At 42.5% G+C, this 21691-nt stretch overlaps 1 protein-coding gene across 6 annotated transcripts in view; it reads left to right on the plus strand.

The window, feature by feature from the left end:
- Nucleotides 1-21691, plus strand: part of LOC110484836 (glypican-5-like) — a 348921-nt gene that overhangs the window by 253300 nt on the left and 73930 nt on the right. For all 6 annotated transcript variants that reach the window (XM_085586961.1, XM_085586963.1, XM_085586962.1 and 3 more), the window contains one exon: nt 2915-3065. In XM_085586961.1, coding sequence (XP_085443087.1) covers nt 2915-3065 — 151 coding nt within the window. The remainder of the gene's footprint in view (nt 1-2914; nt 3066-21691) is intronic.

Below are 21691 nucleotides of genomic sequence, written 5' to 3' on the forward strand. Positions count from 1 at the left end.
CATCTCCTGGAATGAGTTTCTTTGTAGATAAAGCATTACTGATGCACAAAGTCAGGCTCTGGTCCATCATTCTAGGGGAGTGGTAACCACAGGACATAAAAGCCCTGTTGTGAAGAGGCTGTGAAAGGGTATTCAGGGTGCAAAGGGTCTGTAGGTCGCACCTGAGTTGATGTGAAGTGATAATGGTAATCCTGGATATCAGGGCTCTGGGTCATCTGGTGGCCCCTCTCTACTGACCAGCCAAGAAAGGGCTGGATGCACCTTCACAGATGCAGAGGAGATGCAGCTCCAGCTCCTCTCTTGCTGCAGTGAAGGCACCAGAACCAGAAATGCTGCAGTGCACCATGCTGGAAAGCTCAGCTTCCTCCTTGGAGCTGGGGCCTGTTTGGTTCAAGTATTGCTTGTTTTGAGCAGAGGGCAGGATTTGAGCCATGAGCAATGAATGAAATCAGATCCTTGCAAAGGAGAAGTGCCTTAATAGGCAGTAAACATTTCTGCTCTGACTTACAAACAGTCATTAAAAGCCTTTATTAAATCTGTGTCTGTTCTGTTTGCCACTTAGCCATTCTTTTCATTCTGAAGGATTATAACTGAGAATGGATGAGTCTTTTCTAATATGACCAGGACACAATAAATTTGTGAAAGAACTGAGTTATCTTTCTCCCTCATAGGCAAATTTTTCCAATTGTTTAACAAAATGTTGTTTTGTATTGCCGTGACATCAGTCTTTATGGCTGTGAATACCAAGGCTCAACATTAAGCAACTTGTTTATAAAAACCAGACATGAAGGAACAATTAGAGAGTGTTCAGCATGTTTCCCCACTCGAGTCCATGCCCCTGCTCCCACTTACTGACCTTCCCACTGCACTGTGCAGTTATTTGTGTCTTCAGAAGGAGCAAACTGAGCTTTTCAGTGAGAGTGTGCAGAATTTGCTGAGTTCTGCCTTGTAGAAGTTGGCATCTGTTGTTCCACAGATCTTTGCTCCAAGAATTTGTCAGCCCTGGAGTGGAGGATGGCAGCTCCAGACCCTGAAGAAGAAGGAGACTGTGACACAAAGGTTCCCACTAGAGAGAAACTGCTGCATCCATCACCATCCTTTCAGCCCAGTTAATACAGTTGTATTAGCCCTGTGCTCCAGTTCACCCACAGCTCCCAGAACAGCTCCTTTGTAGTGTTTGAATCTCCAAAGTGTTACATTCCAAAGTACATTTTGCTCAGTTCCAAGAATAATCAGTCCTCTGGGATGGAGCAGATCACAAAGCCTGAAATGGGTCTGGAGTACTTTGGGAGGAAGATACTTGTGCTGAAGGGTTTTGGATAGATCCAGTCTGGCAGCAGTGCAGAGGCTTTGAGAGCAGTACAGTCTTCCCATTTGGTCAGTGCTCCTCAGGTGTGGGGGAAAGGTTCAGGCTTCTCCTGGACCATCCTTCTTGATGAATATTTGCCTTATAACACAATTTATTAGTCTAAGCCATTTGGGTTTGGTTTTGCGCTTTCCTCCAGGTAGTGCTGCTCTTGGTGTGACCTGCACAGACTGGGTTCAGATTCACTCCCAAGGAAATGGGATTTTTCATCTTTTGGAACTACCAGTGAGATGAAAAATCATTTATTTGAACAGTGCTGCTAGTAGGCAGCTGTTCATGGTGACAGCAAGAGAAAGAGTTAGCTAAACATCAAAAAGTTGAGTGTTGGGGGGTAAATATGTTGTTAGAGCAAACATGACCTGGTGTGATAGATTTAGATTTATTTTAGCTCAGTCCTGGAAATATTTCAAGTGAAATCTAATTAACAACTTGCAGTTGGAATAGGCATCTTAAATGGCAGCATCTTAAAGTCATATCCAGGGGCAAGGTTTCCAAGTGACCAAGCCCATCATGAAAAGTAGCAAATGCTCTCAGCTCTGAAGTTTGTCATGGTCTTCAACTGTAAATCCCTCAAAACAAGTTCTTGGACAGCTGGCAGATTGTTCCATCGTTAACAAGTGTTCCCCAAACTGTGCTTGGCAAAGGAAAAGCTGTATGTTGGAACCCTGGCTGATGAGAATTTCAGACTTTCTGTGCTGACAGGCACTGACCCCCAGGAGAACACTGCATTGACCTGAGGCTGTGGAGAAGCTTCCAAAATGGAATGATAGAACTGGGATTGTGGATGTGGAGTTTGAATATAAGTGTGTGATATCACACGGTGGAAACTTAAGAGTTTAAGGCTTTAGGATATAGTAATATATATAAAGCAAGACGGAGGTTTTAGGGTAGAGGCTGCTCCTTCTTCTTCACCTTCTTCTTCACCTTCTTCACCTTCTTCTTCACCTTCTTCTTCACCTTCTTCTCCGTGGGTTTGGGTGGTCTTGCGCAATTGGATAAAAAAGTCCACATTGCGGGCACGGGTGGTTGGTTATTGGGTTAAAAGTAAAAATAATTTAGGTGTAATTTCTTAATTGAACAGTTTGTCCTTAAAAGGCTTTGTAGAGCGAGAGATACAACTCCATTTTTAGTTTGTTAGAGTGAAGTGCTGCAGAACTGACAGTTTGTGAGACTGTGACATAGATAAGAACTAACAAACATCTGAGTCCAAACAAGAAATTCCATCTCACACATTTAATCCCAACCCTGGCAGAAAAGAAGCAAAGACTCCCCAGATGTAGGAACAGCACTGTGGTAGTAATGGTAGATGTGATATTTTCAATTAAAAGTTTGATAAGTGCTCCTGGTCATCTATGGTGCAGAACATTTGGTTGCATACTCTGTTATTCCAGAATATTTGAATGCCATTGCCAGAAACGGCCTTCAGCTTGAGGAGCTGCTCTTGAAAATGCGTGAGAAAGTGCTTGTTGCATAAACCAGGTGGGTGCCAGGGGTAGGAACCGTGTGAATAGTCTGACCATGGTTGGTTTGTCACTTCTTCCATTGCAGCTGGATGCTGAGAAGGCAAAGATGAAGCTGGAGAGATGGGGTGCCCGAGATGCTGGCAGTGGGGCTGGAAGGAGTGAGGAGATGGAGTCAAGTGGAGACTGTGATGATGAGGATGGCTGCCAAGGATCTGGGGACAGGATGCACACAGCAGGTAAATACAGCTTGGAGAGCTTAGAAATTCCTAAGTCACAATTAGGTGGACAGAGCTAAGACTTAACACTGCTTGAATTGCTGTCAAAATCCTACTAAATTCAAAGGATTTGAATCTTAGTCTGTGAAGAGCTGCAGTAAAAATAGAATAATATGGCCAGTAACCCAATATAATTTAACATTTGGCATGCAGATAAAAGACTTAAATGTAAAATGAATAATGTCTGCAGTGAAATCTGAATCACAGGAATGCTGAAGAGCCTTCCTAGATGATGTGGGTCCTTCAGATAAACAGAAAATTGATGACCTTATAGAGTATGCTAAGTGTTAACATAAACATTTATTTATTACAAAATGATACTGAAGGATGATCCTGAGTTGGCTCAATGTATATATTCTTGAAAAAAAACATTAAGGAATACTGTGGGGTTTTTCCATAGTGGTGAGCTGCTGGTTAAATGAAATCTCTTGATAGTCTCAGATATTGCATTCTGCAATATTTATTCATTAAATTACTTGGATAATATGTCATCAAGTGTAGAATCAGCTTCAATAGTGAACAACTTCCATCAGCATACTGGAAATATATATATGCAGTTAAATCCTTTCAGTAACTTAAAAAAAAGTAAGATGTTTCTAAATACTTGATATTATGGTTTACCTCATCTCTAAGTTCTGATTCATTTTACCTCACCAAAATGTAACTGGTTTAATTTACCATAGTGTAAATATAATGTGGGTTGGATGTGTAAATACATGAAATACAGATGTGAGTGCTAAAAACAATGCTCATGGGGATGGCTGGAGCTCGGGCGGGTTTTAAACTGCTGCTTGGTTCTGCTGAGGGAAACAAATGCGTTTTCCTTGTGCCTTTGCCACTGAGTGGAGAGGGGGAGGAGGTCTCATACCCAGGTAAGATTTGCAGACCTGCTGTGATCAGCTTGTGGTCAAGACTTCAGCTGTCCTTGTTGTGAATATGTGTGCAGGAAAACCAAGCTTAGAGATGTACCTTGGAATGTGTACAAAGTGTTACAGGTAATTGCAACACCAGCCTATAAATACTTGAATTTTATTTTGCATTGGTGCCCTGTGTGATCAGGGTCTCATCACATAAGGACACTGTTTTTAAAAATTGTTGAGTAATTACAATTGGCAGATCAAGCAGGGGTTTTCACCACCTATACTACTCACCTATATTTTTGAAGAAGAAACTGGGATAAAATGTTATTTTAAAACTCGTTGCGTAACTTTTAAATTGTTTACTGTATTTCATCCATAAGCAAAGAAAATACTTGTAGAGGTTTTAGACCCTGGGGATTTAGGAAGATAAATACTGTAATATGATTTCCTCTCTGTGTGGAGTAATAGAAACAAAAGTCAGGTGCTTCATAGCCTTCAATGAACAATCAAACTATTAATACACCATGTGGGAAGGATGTGTATCCATGCTTCTATGGACAATGGCAGTTAAAAAATAAAAACTTGAATGCTTTCAAGACTTGACTTTCAGCTGACTTTAATAATGGAAAGCTATTTAATGTTACTTTTTCTCCTTTTTTGCAAACTTTTTAATTGAAATATTTTATGCTGATATCATCCTGGATTTAAAATAATTATATAACTGTCTGTTTCAGAATTTAGCAGGGTATATCCAATTAAAAATGTAGTTGCAATAAATTTTAGAAAATGGTATTGATTCATAACATAAGAATAAGTATTTCATTGTGTGACAATAGTAATGCTCTATCATAATTAGCTTTAAAATATTGTACTATATACAAGCCACTAGCAGTAAATCTCTTTTCCATATCTGGATACAATTAAGAGATAAAATGCAGTAATCTCATTATGGAGCTGCTATGCTTTAATAGAATGTTAAAGAAAAACAAACATCAGATTAATTGAATTTCCCCTTGCTGCGTGTCTGTGAGATGATGCTGGCAGTTGTACAGTCTGTGAATTTGTATTTCCTAAGCTGAAACTCATCCAGTCCCTCTACCCGTAGTTTTGTGGAAGTGGAATATGACAGCATTGCCTGCTCCTGCTTGCCTGGAAATGGAGAGGTGAATTGGCTCTAAAGCTAAATCCCACGTGCAGCTCTGGTTTGAAGGGTGGTGAACTCAGTGGGAATGTCCTCACAGGTGTGGGTGAGACACAAGGATTGCTGTGAGATGCCACCGAGCTCTTCAGGGCATGCTGCAGCATGGAGTCACACAGCAGGACAAAAGGAATGAAAAAGGAATAAAAGCCTTTCCAAACACAAACTTTCTGCCAGAGCAGTCATGCTTTTAACAACAGGCCCATGAAAAACAGAGGAAAATATTTTAATGTCAGCCTTTAATTGCAGAATTGAGAATGTAGTAAATATGTACTACATCTGTCATTTATTCCAAACTATATGAAAATTTTATTTACTGCTCTATGTGTTGAGAGCATTGCAAAAGACTGACATTGCTTTTAGTTTTTGAAAACCTACCAAATACTCATTTCTTTCCACCTCCAAGAAAAAAAAAAATCCTTTTCTTTACTGTTAAATGACCAAGAATTTTGTCAATATATGGGTTACCATCATGACATGTTTCTGTTCATAGCTATTTGTAGATCTCCCTAGACAGGGTCCCCTGCTGACTCCCCACGTTGCTTTTCCAAGCTGCTAACAGAGGGCTGGGCTCCTGGGTTTTAGATTTCAGCATGTCCTGAGTGGGTGAGCACACAAGTGATTCCATGTGTATATTCCAGCCAGGTCACTGTAACACCCTTTTCCCTCTGTTGTTTTTTATTCTCTTTCATTGGGGTTTCCAATCTCTGTAGTTCAGCTCATTCTGCAGTGGACAGTACAGTCCTGTCCTTTTGTTTGTCACCTTTTTTTGAGACTCATGCCTGCATGTCAATTAATCATTGTATTTTGTGGCTGTAATTAAGGCACATGGCTGTCTATTAGCTGGTGCTGGGATTTTGTTTGTGTTTGTTGCACATAAGTCTTTGTTTGACCCATTCCCTATTACCTGAAAAGAACAACACTAATGATAGTGGGCTTAATTATCTATTCTCTATCATGTGTGTTTATCCAAGTGATTTTTATATTAACAAGATAAATTCTCAGGAAACCAGAATTCTCTTCAAAAATTACGGATGGTGGAAGATGCTTTATAATGTCCCGTTCTCACAGGCCTTACCAATTACCCCAAGTATTTCTTCCTGGGGAAAGCTGTGGGAACAGCAGTTTCTCAAGCAGGCCCATGTGTTATTTGTTGGCAAGTCCCAACTTTTTAATGACAGCATCTGTGAATCATCTTTGAACAAAGCTTTGTTGGGGGAGATTTAAGAAGAGGAAAGCCAGCCATATAAATCTTGAGCGTGGATGGGGAAGTTGCTCTGTGGTTTGCCCTGCTGCACTCCTGCAGGTTTCTAGGCAGAAGGGCAAAGCAGCATCTTAGGCTGAGCCTTGCTGAGCCCAGCCTGCTCCCAGAGCCATTGTTTTCCATGGATGTGATCAGTGAGTCTACTGGTGTCAGTCCTTGTTCTTTAGCCCTTCCATGGAGAGAGCAGGGAGTGCTCAGTGCCCTGCAGGATTGAGGGAGAGGAGTGAGTGTCCTGCTGCTCATGAAAAGAGAGCAGCAACAGGTTCACACTGGGTCCTGCCTCTGCTGCCTCCTTTTCAGAGGAGAAAAATGTTTGGTGAGAAGTGGGAAGGAAGCCTGTGCAAGGAATTCCAATTCCCAGCTCTGTGTTGTGATGAGGCCACACCCAAGCAGTGCCAGCCAACATTAGGTGTCAGCTCAGGGAAATCATCAGGTGATTAACTCCTAAATAAAGGTGGAGGAGATGTTTAGGCCACAGATGTGCTTCAGCCTGTGTAGAGTGCAAGGCCAAAGGCAGCTGTGTGGAGCTCTGGGCTGTGTGGAAGTTGTGGAGCACTGTAGTGAAGAAGGTTGTGCTGACACCACTCTGGGCACGAGTCCATGAGTACCCTGCATGCAGGGGACACCCAAGGATTCCTGTATCCCTGTGTCTGAGGCTGGATGTTTCACACAGCCAGTGCAAGGCAGAAATTCATCCCAGCCTGATGCAACATGGTGCAAAGTCCCAGGGAGTGGAGCTGTGCTCTGCCTGGCAGGGCAAGCAAACAGCTCCTCCACTGAACAGAGCAGACAACCCCAAATGTCTGGTGTACTTGAACTTCAGTCTTCAGATTCACCTCTCTGAGGTTAGAATCTGTATATGGCTCAAAAAGCTCAGTCTTCAGGTGGGGCAGGTGTTAGCCCCGCTCCTTCTGACATGCCTTGAAACTTGAGATTGTTGGAAAGTGGAAATATGGAGCTTTCCTTTGGCCTGGCTCACTGCCTTGTTCCACACAGAGATGGGCTTCTGCTGTGTCCCCATCCCAAAAGCAGTGGGTGTCCATGAAATAACAAGTGCCTGACCCTCAGGCACACCAGATTTTTACAGTACTTCTAATCATGTCTGTCAGTGCAGGCATTCAATAAAAATAAATCCTGGGACATCGCAGCCAGACTTTGACCATGACTGTGGGCTAAATGTGTTTTATTGCTGTGATTTTTGCCAAATGCTTACCTAATCCCAGTAACAGTTTTCCTCTGCACTTCTTCCTAATTCATGAAGTTCCCTCCCTTTAACAAGAACTTTCAAATTTTGGACATCCCAGTTGAACATCCTGCCTTATTGTCACAGATCATTGCCTGGGTGGGAATCTATAACAAATCTGCTTGGAACATTCCAATTACATGATTCCAACTCTTGGCATTCTTCTTGGCTGTGTAGACAATCCCCAGCTTTCTGCTTATCTTTCAGAGTATCTGAAGAGATTATCCTGGTTGTAGATTTCTTATTTAGGACATATGAGAAGGATGCATTTTTGCCCCAATATGCTTTTATGAGTGCAGACAAGAAAGTTTTCTTTTTTCTTATTGTCTTCTGTCTGATCTGTATCTGCTCTCAACAGCAATGGAAAGTTAATGCGTTTCTCTGAGTGCTTATGAATGTTTCCATTATCAGTTTTTTCCTTTTGAATATCAAGATTCTTTAATGCTTTATTATGTTATCATTCTCCCAGCTTGTCTGTCTTTTCTTGGCATCAGTATTACTGTATGACCTGTCATTTTAATCATACTTCATTTCCATTCACTGTGTCACAGGCTGCACTTACACTTGTATTTATCCAAATACGCAGTTGTACAGCTGCTGATTTTGTAATTATTAGTACAAAACATCAATATTCTGAGATCATAATATCTGCTGGCAGTCAGCCATGCTCATCAGCTTCTCATTGCCACACGTCCTCACAGATGATCCTGGCTCGCAGAAATGCTGCATTTTCAGTGTCTTCTATCTTCCTGCCTAGAGAAACCTCTCCATCACACCTCCTCCCCATCCTGCTGCTTTGCATAGCCATTTTTCTACATCCTGTGTTGCTCAAGATATTTTATCTCCAACTCTGTTTTTAGAAAGCCTATAAATTCCTAGATTGCCCTCGGCATAAATGCCTCATTCTGTCCTCAAAACAGCACAGTAACAGGTTAAGCCTTTACAGAAGTTTGATTTTTCAGGCAAACTCCACCTTACGCTTGCCATTTGGGGTGGTAGAGAGACATGAGCCTCTGTCAAGAGAAGCAGAAGCAAACCCTGCCAGGGTCTTCAGCACGTGTGGAGGAGAATCAGTGGTAGTTCCACAGCTGGCAAATTTCTGGCTTCTGTTTTATGATACAGTTTGGGAAGAGACAAGGGAGCGGAGAAAACCAGAGAAACCTAAATAATCCAAATAAAAGTGCCAATTCTTGATTATTTATTTGAACTTGGCAAGGTCTGGTCCTGAGGTGAGTTATTTTGATGTCATAATGTGTCCCACCGTTCCCTCCTGGGTACACCTGGCTGAGAGATTCTCTGGGTGGCAGTGGCATTTCCTGCAGGCTCTGCTCTGTGCTGTGGGGATCAGAGGGCAGCTGAGAGGGGCTTCAGAGAAGGGAAGAGAGTGTTGCAAGGGGAGAGAACAAAAGAGAAAAAAAAAAAGAGAGAGAGATAGAAGGTTTCCTCGTCTCTGTCCCTGGATAAATCTATGTTATAATCTGGCAATACAGGAGTAAGTTATTTTTTGTTGTTTAGTGTTCTACATTACACAGTATAATTTTAACTGAAATGAACAGAAGAAAAATCCTCAGCCTCAGTACTGATGTGACAGTTTGAGGTGTAAAGGAATGGGATTTCAGCTCCTTGAGATTCTCAGTCCCAGACCTGAGGTGAGAGTTCCCAGCACCACCAGGGCTCCTGCTGAGATCCATTCAAGACAGGAGTTTCTGCCAAGTTGTAGAAATGTCTTTCTGCACGACCAGATAAACACATCCCCTGCAGGAATTTCTCCTAATGCTGAGCAGAGCAGTAGCTAGAGGAGCAACAGACTGTGTGCCAGCTCTGTGACTCTCTGAACAGCTTTGGTGCTATCTCTGGTGCCTTCAGGGAGGCAAAATGGTAACTGGGGAAATGCAGTTTTACCATTTCACCAGAGAAATGTAAATTACAGCACATTTCTGATCGTCTTAGCAGCATTTAGACAAAATTAAAAGGGAAAGCATTTTAGTTGCTTAAGGTACCCTAAGCCTTCTAATGCTTGTTCTGTAGGAGGAAATTAAACATTGGAGAGATCAAGATAAAGACATTTGGGGCTCAAGTGTTTGCAGTAGTTCTGTATAAGCAGCTATCAGGGATTGCACTGGAGATCACTGAAGGGTAATGCACTTTTACCACCTTCTACTAAAAATATTACCAGTAATCTCTGTCCCTTGAACACACTTTTTACAGCAGAACAATTTTCACTGCCCTTGTCAGCAGTATTTTATCTGGTTACTTTCCACAGGAGTAATTCCATGTGTACATCTGTTTCTGAGATGGGTTTTGAAAATAGCCCTAAACTGAAAACTCGTTGATCTCATTTTCCAGTGAGTTCCCACTCAGTAGCATTTCTCACAAGTATTAATAAAAAGAACTTATTTTAAACAGAAGTGTCACAAAGCTGAATGGTCCTAAACAGGGCCATAGTCAAACCCCAAAGACCATGAACAAAAAGAAGCAGCTTGGTGTTTGATGGCTAAAATTTGAGAAAGGCAGGTTTCTAAGAAAAATTGCACTGCTAAACTCATGAAGCAGGACATCTTGATTCAGGCTGTGGGAGCACTCTTCAGGTGAATTCTTTGACCCCACAGTTGTGGTGCTTTTTTCTGAGAATGTAATTTGAAGGAGCAGGCTGGCACCCAGAGTTCACAGGAGAGTAAAAGCAATCCTTCACATGGAGCTCTTGTGAGATGTGTGGTTTGTATCCTTCTGCAAGGAATTCACCTGAGAGCTCCAATATCTTGGTCATGCCACACAGTGATAGGGGAAATGTGAAGGCTAAAGCAATCTGCCCCCAAAAGGCCATAAATCCAAAATTAATTAAGAGGAGTAAGAGTGAAAGGTCCTTCAAATTGCTCCAAAACAGATAACACATATCGTTTAGAGGAAGCTCTCTTAAAAATATTAATGCTGTTAGATTAGAAGTTACCAAAACAATCCTGCAAGCCCAAGGCAAATGTTCCCCTGCCAGTTGGTTTTGGTGCCACACAAGGGAGGAGCACTGACTTCCCTCCAGGTAAGTCTAAGTTAGGAGCCGGGTGACAGGGACGTTGTTTCTGCTCCATGTCCTGCACCCATGGCACCTCTGCCACCTCCCCTCCTCACGTTTCTCCAAGGAAGGAAGATACTAAAATCAAACCTTGGGCCTTGTTTCTTCCAAAGGTAAATTCTGCTGGGTTAATTAAGGTAAGGTTATGAATTACTGCAACCTTAAAGGCTTTAAGAAGCCCTCTGTCATCTCTCATTGCACACAAGTGAGAGGCAGCTAGTGCAGCTGCTTGGCAGTGGAAATAGAGCTGAAAGTTACTGCAATGAAAATACACTTTCTGTTTCTCCCTGCTGACACCTTCCCTTGTTTTATGGTTCACAAGAAAGCCTAAGCAGTCACTGTTCTTTTAGAGGAGGAGAACTGCTCTGGTTTGTTTTCCCTCCCACTCTCTCTTGAACCAATGTTTCTTGGGGGTGCTTTGTCTTTGCTTTCAGGGAGAAGCTGCCTTGAGTACACCAGGTGCACATTTGGAGGTTTTCTATTCCTTGATTGTCCATTTTAAGGTAACATAACACTCTTTAAAAGAGTTTTGTTGTGCCTGAAGCCAGCAGATATACCATCAGAATGTCTCAGCTGAGAAATTTAGGATCAAAACAATACCCTGAAAGAAAGCACAGTTTAGTTTTACAGTAACAGAGAGCACAGCACAACTGCTCTGTACTCTAGACTCGATTTACTACAAAAGGAACAGAACTTCAGGCGAAAGTATGTGACATATCAACAGGATCAAGAATTTATAGGGCTGGATCTGGCTGCCTTGAGATCAAGGTACTTTAAAATAACTTAAGCCAGCTGATGATCTTGCATGTACTTAAATACCTTCCCTGTGAAGTGTTCAAAGATTAAGCACATTATTCCTCAGCAGGTGGTTTTGCATCTGGGTTATCCCACAGTGTCTCCTGTCTGTTGGTTTTTAGGAGTGTTTATTTCTGTCCTTTGATCCTGAAAGCAGCCAAGTAATATTTCCCTGAAATCTCCAGTTTGGACAGGACAGTTGACACCTTTCAGAGGCCTTTTAGGGTGTGTTGGGCTGTAACATCATCCAGTAGCCCCAAACTCAGGAACCAGATTCAACTTGCAAAAGAGGGGAGCTAGAAACCTTTTTGTGTTTATATGAGGTGCTGAAGAGTGGAGCCTCAATCTGTACAAACAGAGTGAAGTCCCTAAATTATGGATAACTGAGGGTCATTGCTGTAGTTCTCAGTGATGGAAAAGTCAGCTGGATACAAGATCCTACAGCACTTGTAACACTGCTGTTAGTCTGGTTTCCTCTGTTTGCCTCCAGTAATTGCCCCTCATGTTTACTTGTATCAGAAGCTTTTATTTTTCTAAATTACATTCTATTCCTAGTTCAGGCTCCTAAATATCACAATCAGAAAATGTTTTCTTTCCTTGTCTTCCTGTCTTTTAGGATTTAGACAGATTGTCTGACATTCCTTAGGTTGTCTTCTTTAATCTCCCTATTTAGCTTGCTCTTCTCTGAATGCCTAATAGTTTGTCGAGCCAAATTTTAATTATTTCTGAAATAAAAAACTATAAAGAACCAACCAAACTTTGAATGTGTCAAAAAGGTATTATGAAATTAAGAAAATAGTTTCAGTTTGGGTTTTTTTTATCTCTTGAGGTATCTTGTGTCACATTAGTTTGTTTATTAGTTCATTAGTTTTACTTCTAAGTAAACAATCCTGTTAAGTTTGCAGATTACTTTTCATTTCAGCAAGATTTAAGTCCATTTCCTGCTTTTGTGCTTTCTGAAATGATGCACGTTCTTGATCCAGGTGTGATTTGCACAAGTAAACCTCTCTTTCACCAGTAACCTGCCTGGGCAGCTCCTTTCCCAAAAAGGATGAGACACATTGGTCTGGTTCCCTTTAGGAGAAACATAATTAGCATTTTGGAAGAGCTGAAAGCAGTAAATGGATATTCAGACTCCAACTTTTGAATATGCAGACAGTACCATTTCTGTCACTGTGCAGACCATAAACTCTCACCTGAGTCCAGATGAGGTAGGAGTGTTGAACAGTGGTGAGGCAGGTAGCACACAAGAGAACAACTACTCTTTTAAAGTTTATTCAATTTACTTGTGTAAGTCAGTGAACATTCTCACCATCACAGCTTTAGCCCACTTACCATGGAATTGCTGCCCACAGTTAGCAGTTAATTCACAGACATAAGCAGGACTGGTTAGTGTGGGCATGAAAACCTCTTGGAATCACCAGAAAGTGGAGGGAGACACTGAAATCAGCTTATAAAACTGTTAGTTGCACAGAGAGCCTTAGAAATTCTCAGCTTTCCAAACTATTTGTCATTCCTCTCCAAATTAAAGAGATTAAAGAGAATTTGCTACTGCAGCATTGCAACTGCCTAGTAATAAATCATCATCTGATATTTATAGCCCAGAATTAGGAGTGGTGACTCAGACACGCTGCTGACCATTTGGCAGTGAAGTCCTAATAAGCCAATCTGGAGCAGCAGGGAAAGGAATGGCTTTCTGATGTGAAGTCAGACAAGTAATTTCCTTTTTAAAATTTGATTAGATAAAATCTTTTGAACATGTGCTTGTAAAGCAACAGCCTGGTTAAATATGTATGGAGCTGCAGCACACTCAGGACACTGCTACAACAGCACAAAGAACATTTGCAGCAACCTGAACGTGGAGGGGCAAGCACAGCGCCCTGGGCTAAACTCCATCAGGATAAATCTCTTACACAATAGGAAAACAGTAGAGCTGATGGAGGGAAAGCAGTTTTCTTCCTGTTTAAAAACCCACAAATTTGTTTCTCGATCGAAAAGGTTTCAGTTTGAAAAATGGAAACATTTGTTGTACATATGCAATTGGAAGAATGCTAATTTCAGGGGATATTTCTTGTAGGTTTTGAACACAAAAGGGAAAATATTGATTCAAGCTGGAATATCTTGCCCCCTGCAAATAATATATAGCTTTCATAACAATAATAATAATGTATAGTAAGCTTGATATTTTTAGCCAGAAAGTTCTCAATTTAAAGGCATTGCATTTTAAAATTCACAAGAAAGAATATAAAGGCCAGAAAAAAACAGGATGGGGGAGTTTGGCCTGATTCTGACCCAGTAATTATCGCTGGGAATTTTGCTTTTGACTAAATGAGACAACAGTTTGAGCCAAGAGTTGGGTTCTGCAGCCCTTTCTCCCTCCTGCCCAGCGTGGTAACCCCAAGGCTGCTGCAGAGATTCTGGCCATGGTGATCTGCAGCAGTGAGCTTGGCCTGTGCCCCAGCACAGAAAGTCCATTGGTTCAGGTTAAACAGCTGTGATACTGTCTTTTTATAACATCCTGGTTTATCTCATTTACACAGGTCATGGCCCCTTTTGAAACTCAGCTATTGATAATAAAGTATCTTCTCAAAACTAGGATGCAGCCCCAAATCTGGGATACAGCTTCATTGCAAGTTCAAGCAGAGAATCCCATTACAATAGTTCAGTACAATTGCATCCAGGCAGGGACATTTTATCACTTATCATAAAAAGTACTTGAACAGTCCTGGGAATTGAAATATTCTATTCAAGCATTAAAAAAATAACTATTTTTGAAAATTATCGACTACTCATGTCTACTGGAAGTAAGTTTTTCTCTCTTCATGGAGCTCTACATTTTTTATTAAAGCCATGGGAACATCATTCCTTTTGTTGAGTCCTTGGTGTGAAAAACATCCCTGTGTTCCAGCAGTCTGGTCACTACCTGCTGCACTTGTGTTCATTCCATGGACTTTAAGGGATTTTTCTAGGAAGTTCTTTGCCTTATCCCTGCCTGCCAGGGTCTCTCCAACCACTGTCCCTGCAGATTTCATTCCAACCCTCCAAGGGATGCACTGGAGCATGGCATCAGCCAGGTGCTGCCTGGGTTTTGCTTTTCCAAAAAGGAAGAGCATCAGCAGAGTCATGAGGCTGTGTCCTCATGGTCAAAGCCTCACGTTTGGAGGCTTTTCTTGTAGCTGCAGAGCAGTGCTGTGGTTGGCACTATCACATTTGTATGTTTTCCCCTAGGACAGGGTGGAATATGGCATTGCCCTGTAGGAAAGCCAGACAGCTTCTCAGCTTCTCACCCCTGGGATTCCTTGGGGTGGCTGCCTAGAGCAGAGGCTGGACAAGATTCAGAGAATAAAGTGGGTATTTACTGAAGGCCTTCAATAGCTACACCCTGGGCAGTCAGAAACCTCCCAGAGGCTGCACCCAAGGTGGACAATGGGCACCAGTTTTTCAGACAATTATAAGTTTGGTCCATTTATATATCAGGGGTTAATCTTCCAATTACAGCTTCAGCTAATTAAGTCATTTACCCCCAGTTTGCTCCCCCCAATTCACTTTTGTTTGTACTTTTTGGGGCCTGAGGCTGTGGGTGTCCTTGGATCTCAGGCCCAGAGGGATTGTGTTGTCTGACCAAATGTGAAGACAGTAGCAAACACTCTGTATGGAGTTTGGAGTTGTGCACTAATGCAGTACAGGATCTGAAAAACATAAAGGCTAAAATCCTAAGGCATGACTTGCAGTCCAGGCATTGCTTCCACAGTTTCAGTGACTACACATGGCAGAACTCCCTCCTCTCTCTCTCCAACCCAGAGCCACTGGTGTGTGTGGTTCCCCCCAACCTCCTGATCCTGAGGGGTTGGGAATGCAGATTTCATGGAGCAGTGTTCTGCTCAGGTCCCTTGGTGCTGAGAGGGGATTCCTGCACTGGTGAGCAGCACGTGAGATTCCTCTGATGGCAGCATCCCTGTGTGGTTCTGTCCTGCTCCAGGGATTCTGCTGCATGTGCAGTCCTCCACACTTCAGTAGGAAGGTACTGGCTGCCTTCAAGCTGCTTTAAGCCTTCACACAAACTCCACATGGATATCATGAACTGAAAAGAGCTTTAGCAAAAAAACAAAACAAAACAACAACAAAAAACCCCTACAAAAACAAAAACAAACAAACAAACCCCCCAAAACAAAAACAAAACAAAAACATAACAAAACAAAAACAAACAAACAAACAAACAAAAACTTTAATCACATTTCAGAGTCCTGACATGTTAGCAGATCCCTGACAGCTTGTCAGTAAATGAGAAAGGTGTGTGACACTAATGGGGACACAGCAGTGGTTCGGTATCACACCCAAATGCATCACTGGGAAATGCCCAGTGGGAGCCTCCCCATTAATCCAAGAAAAGCCCCAAGTAATCAATGTCCATCCATGGGGCTGTAAACCCCCAATCCTTTTGAGCTCACACAGCAGTCTGGGCACTGTCAGCAGAACTTCCACTTTAAAATCACTTTGCATCCTCTTTGTCAAGCACATTTGCATAATCTGTGTCACAACAGAAACTGGAAGTGTGTTGTTTCAAAGAAGATTTGAAATGAATTTTTTAAACTGCAGATAAATCATAAACTTATTTTTGCAAACTATATGAAAATGCATTGCAAACTGTAAATAAGTCTATTCAAAGGAACAAATACCCAGCCACAGAAAATATTTTTCTATCTGTAGAAATACACTGAAACCCTATCAATCTGCAGAATACATCAAAAGGCTTTATAAGAAATAAGCAAATTATAAATTCCTAGAGTGCCAATTTTCTTCCACAGATTATGCAAACATTATGTGTGCTTCAAGTAAAGTTGCATTTTATTAAAAATGTAACTCCTGATAAAATAGATGTAACACTTGAATAACGATTTTAAATTTTTATTATTCTCACCTTATAAAATAATATTGAAAAAGTGAATTGAGCTAACACAAGTGTATTCATTATGCATGAAATCTCTATTTAGTCTGTAAAGTGCAGAGCAGACAGATAGTGGCCATTTTCTGTGCTGTAATTACTGTGTCACCATTTGTGAAGCATTTATGTAAAGTACAATGCTTCTGACTCACCATGGACAAACTCTCTGCATCTGGTTAAAAATCAAATCATTATTTTCAAATCCTTTATGTTCTGCAGACACTGGAGTGCAATGTAATCCGCCACCACTTACATAATCAAATACCATCTCTTTCTGCCATGTGCATTCTTTTTAGATAGACTTATGGATTATACACCTTAATAGTGTAATTTTTTAAAAGCAGAAGCTTGTAATAAAACAGAGATCCTTCTTTATTTGTTCCCTAGTGTTACAGAGAAGGCTTGAGCACTGGCACAGGTGTGTCTTTACTTAAGGGCTCTTTCCCCTGTTTTGCAGATACATGCCTTGGTTTTTGGTGCAGGTAACTTTTCTGTGTTTGCTATGTTCCCCTGAAAGAGCCTTGAGGTTAAGTCTTTGCAGTGATCCTCTTCCACACTGGTCACAGCTGCTGGGTAAATGCCAGTGAGTTTAGAAGGTAAACAGTCAAAAATCCTCCCCTGGCGAGTGTTCAGGTCCTCTCCTCTTTTCACTTCACCCCTGTCACACATGCCAGTGGTTCCTGAGGTTTGGCATGTGCTCATAAATTCCCTTCTGAGGCAGAAGGATTTCCCATGGCAATCTTCTCTCTGGGACTCGCAGTCTGCAGGGCCACACAGAGCCCTGGCAGTGCCCGTGGAGCTGGGTGGCCATGGCAGATCTACAGCTGGCAGAACCACAGCTGGCAGAGCTGTGTGGCCATGGCAGAGCCACAGCTGAGAGAGACACAGCTGGCAGAACCACAGCTGGCAGAGCTGTGTGGCCATGGCAGAGCCACAGCTGGCAGAGCCACACCTGGCAGAGCTGTGTGGCAATAGCAGAACCACAGCTGGCAGAGCTGTGTGGCCATGGCAAAGCCACAGCTGGCAGAGCCACAGCTGGCAGAGCTGTATGGCCATGGCAGAACCACAGCTGGCAGAGCCACAGCTGGCAGAGCTGTGTGGCCATGGCAGAACCACAGCTGGCAGAGCCACAGCTGGCAGAGCTCTCTGGCCATGGCAGGGCTGTGTGGCTACGGCAGATCACTCTCTGCCTGCTGGCCTCTCTAGCTGCCCCCACAGAATCAGCAGCAGTGTAATCTGTTTTCTCCTGGGGTCTGGTGCAAGTCACTCCTCACAAATGCATCCTGCATTAGCACTGCTCTCGTAGAACGGAAGGCTTTTGTTCTTGGAAAGCATTAAGATGTTATGAGCTTAAGGAGATTTGTCCTGAAAGGAATTTTGAGAAAATTGCCCAGCATTAATGCCTTAAAATGCCCATCATCAAAAGCACGATGGCTAAATTCCCAGGCAGTAGGTGGTAATGTAATAATTGATGCATCCCTGGCAAGCTCACACCTTTTTCTTGAAAATGCTGCATTAATTCTTCTTTTTAATTCTTCCCTGGGCTAAGGTAGTGCAAGTATGTTAGTCTGTGCTAAGGAAACCTGGTTGTTACAGGGTGTAGATAAATTAATTTTGATTATTGCCTTGTGTTAAGTGAATACTTTTTAGGAAAAATACACAAACATGATGAAGTTAAATGACTGTGCACCAAGCTTGGCTTATTTTTAACATATTTGTTAGAGTTGGAGACTTCAATAATATAATATACCAAAGCAAAAGTATCATTTCAAAATAGACGACAGTAAGCATTTTCCAGAAATCCAAATTTTGCCTGTACATTAACAAAGCCTCTGCATGGGAATTGGTCAGATCCTTTTAATTTTATGGAGCTGCTAAAGCAGCTGTCTGTACAGTAAAGCAGCTACATGGTTGCACTGATCTTTTGGGGTTTGGTGGGTTTTTTTTTGTTTGTTTGTTTTTTTCTTTTTTCAGTTCACTCTAATAGCTTGTCAAATAGTTTTGGGAGTAAATCTCAGGAAGTGGTGAGATGCATGTGGTTAGGGGCTTCACTTGAGACAGTTTCTTGAGGAAGAAAATGAATTGGATGTGCTGGCTGGAAGCAGATGTGCATTAATGGCACGTGTGTGCATTAATGGCACTGAGAATGGTTCTATTCTGAATACTGGCTGGAATTTTCAAGGGTTAAGATCAGGGGGTGTGCAAATTTCTGTTTAATGAGATAAATCACCTTTGAGCTGGCTCTAATGAGAGTTTAGAGTACCTCTGCGCAAGGTACTGAACACCTGTGGAATTTTTTAGGTCTCAGGGTAGTTCTAATTCCATGTGAAACACTCCCAAGGAGTGGCACAAAGGGTTTGTATTCACCCCAGTCCAGAGAAATGGGAGCCCCTAACCCCATGATCCTCCCAAAATAACATTCTCCTTCCACTGTCAACTAGCAAAATCCCTGGAGAGCTCCCACAGTCACTGTTTCTCATAATGTCTTGTGGAAATTGCTGAGAAATACCAATAATTAGGAAAAAGTTGTGCTAAGTTCTCCTTTTGTTCAAAGCCTCTTCCTTGAATCTTCCCCTTTACTACAGCCAGCATGAAATTCCAGACTCTTAGTGTGCAGTATGTTAATACAGCTCCACAGGATCTGTCATCTTAGTTAACACCACCTGTCTTTAGTGTTTCCATCTTTTGAATATGTATTAAAAATATCAGACACATTTTCAATGCAATGGTTAATCAGCAAAAACCAATAATTGCTGTATGTAATGAAGAACATACATTGGTATTGTATGCTCTATTAAAATAAAATTACCTTCAACTTTAAATAATATTTATTTTGAAACTTAAAGCAGGTCATTTTTGAAGATGAACAGACATAGCCCCTTGCCAAAAGAACAATCAGATTTTCTGCTGCAGAATATATAGAAAATCATAACAAACTTAATTACCTGTACCACTGCTAAAGGCCCTTCATATCTTAGCACTCTTGAGATTTAGCAGATTGTATCACATCTTCCTGATTAGCAATTATGACTGAGAAATGAAACATTCTGAGTTACTGAAATTAAAAAAAAAAAAATACTTGGTTTTTAAAAAGACAGTCTGTGAACAGCCTTGATTTTAAAGTGTAACAGCTTACAAGAAGTGTTGAAATTTCAGTGCATTTTCTCAAACTACCTTAATTGTGCCATGTGAATAAATGGCAGCATAGTTTTCATTTTCTCAGATCTCATCTCTTCTGACCTCTCTAGAGGTCACTATCTCAGCCTGGGGATTTGGGGCTTTTTGATTATTATTATTTCTTTTTAGGTTTTTCCTCACAGAAAACGTAGTACAATGATCAATTTTCACAACAGATAGCAAGAATCTATGCAGTATTCAAAATCTCTTTATTTTATCTGAAATTCCTGGGCACTTTTGTCAGATGAGTAAGTCTGAGGATCTCAGCAGTCTCAAATGTGAATTTCTCTGAGGGACATGAGGGGAATGCCTGGGTGCTGGCCAGGTTGCCAGGTTTTCTCAGACCCTCCTGGCTGAGCCAAGGGAAGGAGCCAGGAGAGCCTTTGTTACGGAGTGCTGGGGCGTGGGGAGCAGCTGAACATTTCAAAGAGCAAGGCTCTTCTTGTGGCTGTGAGCTGTGAACCCATATTTCACTTTCTGTTCCTTATTAACGTTCCCTTGGTGTTGCTTTTGGGTAAAAAGTTAAATTCTCATTTTCTGACACTATCTCAGAAGCTGTTGATGCCTTTGGGTTCAGATACTGGCATTTTTATAGGCAGTAAAGAACATATTCAGCGTAGCACCAGAGTCCTTTGCTGCTCACACAGCTCTGGAGGTTCACAGAGCCAGCTGCCCCTGCTCCTCATTTTCCCAGCCCCCTCTGGTGTCCCTGTCCCAGCTCCTGCTTTCCTGGGCTCTGCTGATAGAGTGGGTTGCCTTTCCTGCAGCTGTGCCCAGGCTGAGCTCCATGCCTTGGCTCCCTCAAACATTCCTTCCTGGAAGTGCTGCAGCCTGATCACACCCATCTGAGCACCATAACTCCATTTCAGCCTAATTCTCTGCTAATTCTGTGCCAGCTTTCAGTGCCTATCAGAAATAACTTTCCAACATCCTCCAGACACAGTCCTTTCTCTCAGCTTGAGGGATTCCAGTCTCTGCAGCCTGGAATCCCCAAAGGAATCCCTCTCCCAGCTCCTCCGGCTCAGTCTCAGGTTGACTTTTGGTATCTCACATTCTGCCCTTACACTCCTTGCTCACTAGAATCTACTTCATCATCCCTTTCTCCCCTTTCTCTCAGCTGAAGGATTGCATTTTCTGCAGCCTGGACTCCCCAAAGGAATCCCTCTCCCAGCTCCTCTGGCTCAGCCCCGCTGGCTCCAGCTGCAGCCAGGCTGGCCAAATGTGGAGCATGGACAGCAGCAGCTGACCAGGGCAGGAGCCCTGAGCTCCTCTGGACTCTGGCTTGCCAACAGGGCAGTCCTCAGGGACATTCTCTTGATTTGGTAGTGATCTGGGGTGAGAGGAGAAAGGAGATCTGAGTAGTGTGGAGAGAGCACACAGTACTGATCTTACCTGCAGTGCCTGAGAGTGGGGAGAGCAAGGGCAGTGCTGGCTGCTTGCCTTCCAGAGGCTCCAACCCACAGAGGAGCTACTGCAAATATCCCATCTCTCTCCTTTGCAGTCAGGCCATCCATGGGCCTGATTTCAGCTGATTTGTTGGCTCTGGAGCAGATAAGAACAAGCTTTGTCCATCCTGAGCCAGGTGTCCATAGTGTTTCCTTCTGTTGCAGTGGGATTTTCCCCACTGCCTGCCCATGTAGCTCCCTGCTCTGCAGAGCTGTTGTGTGCCAGGGCTGGTTCTCCTGCCCCTTCCTCTGAGCTGCAGTGAGGGAGGGGATGGACAGGGACTGGGGGGCTTCTTTTGTTGACTGATAACTCTCTAAGGCAACTCCTCCAGTCAGTCTGCTGCCAAGGGTGGTGTGGTATCTGGTGATGTCACATCAGAAGTCACATTATCCCTGCAAATCACCTGCTTTTCTGATCAGTTGGCATTCTGAGGAGAGCCTCTCACTGAAGCTCTGGCCCCAGCCTGGCTGGCTCAGGCCTTGCTGGTGCACGTGTGCTCACACACGTGTGCACACACAGCCCCAGCCTTTCTGAGTGTCTGCATCATGTGGGATCCCAGTCTCTATCCTCCTTCTCCTTGTCTGCAGCACGTGCT

This window comes from Lonchura striata, chromosome 9 (genome assembly GCF_050655825.1).
Source record: "Lonchura striata isolate lonStrDom1 chromosome 9, ASM5065582v1, whole genome shotgun sequence".
NCBI classification, from domain to species: domain Eukaryota; kingdom Metazoa; phylum Chordata; class Aves; order Passeriformes; family Estrildidae; genus Lonchura; species Lonchura striata.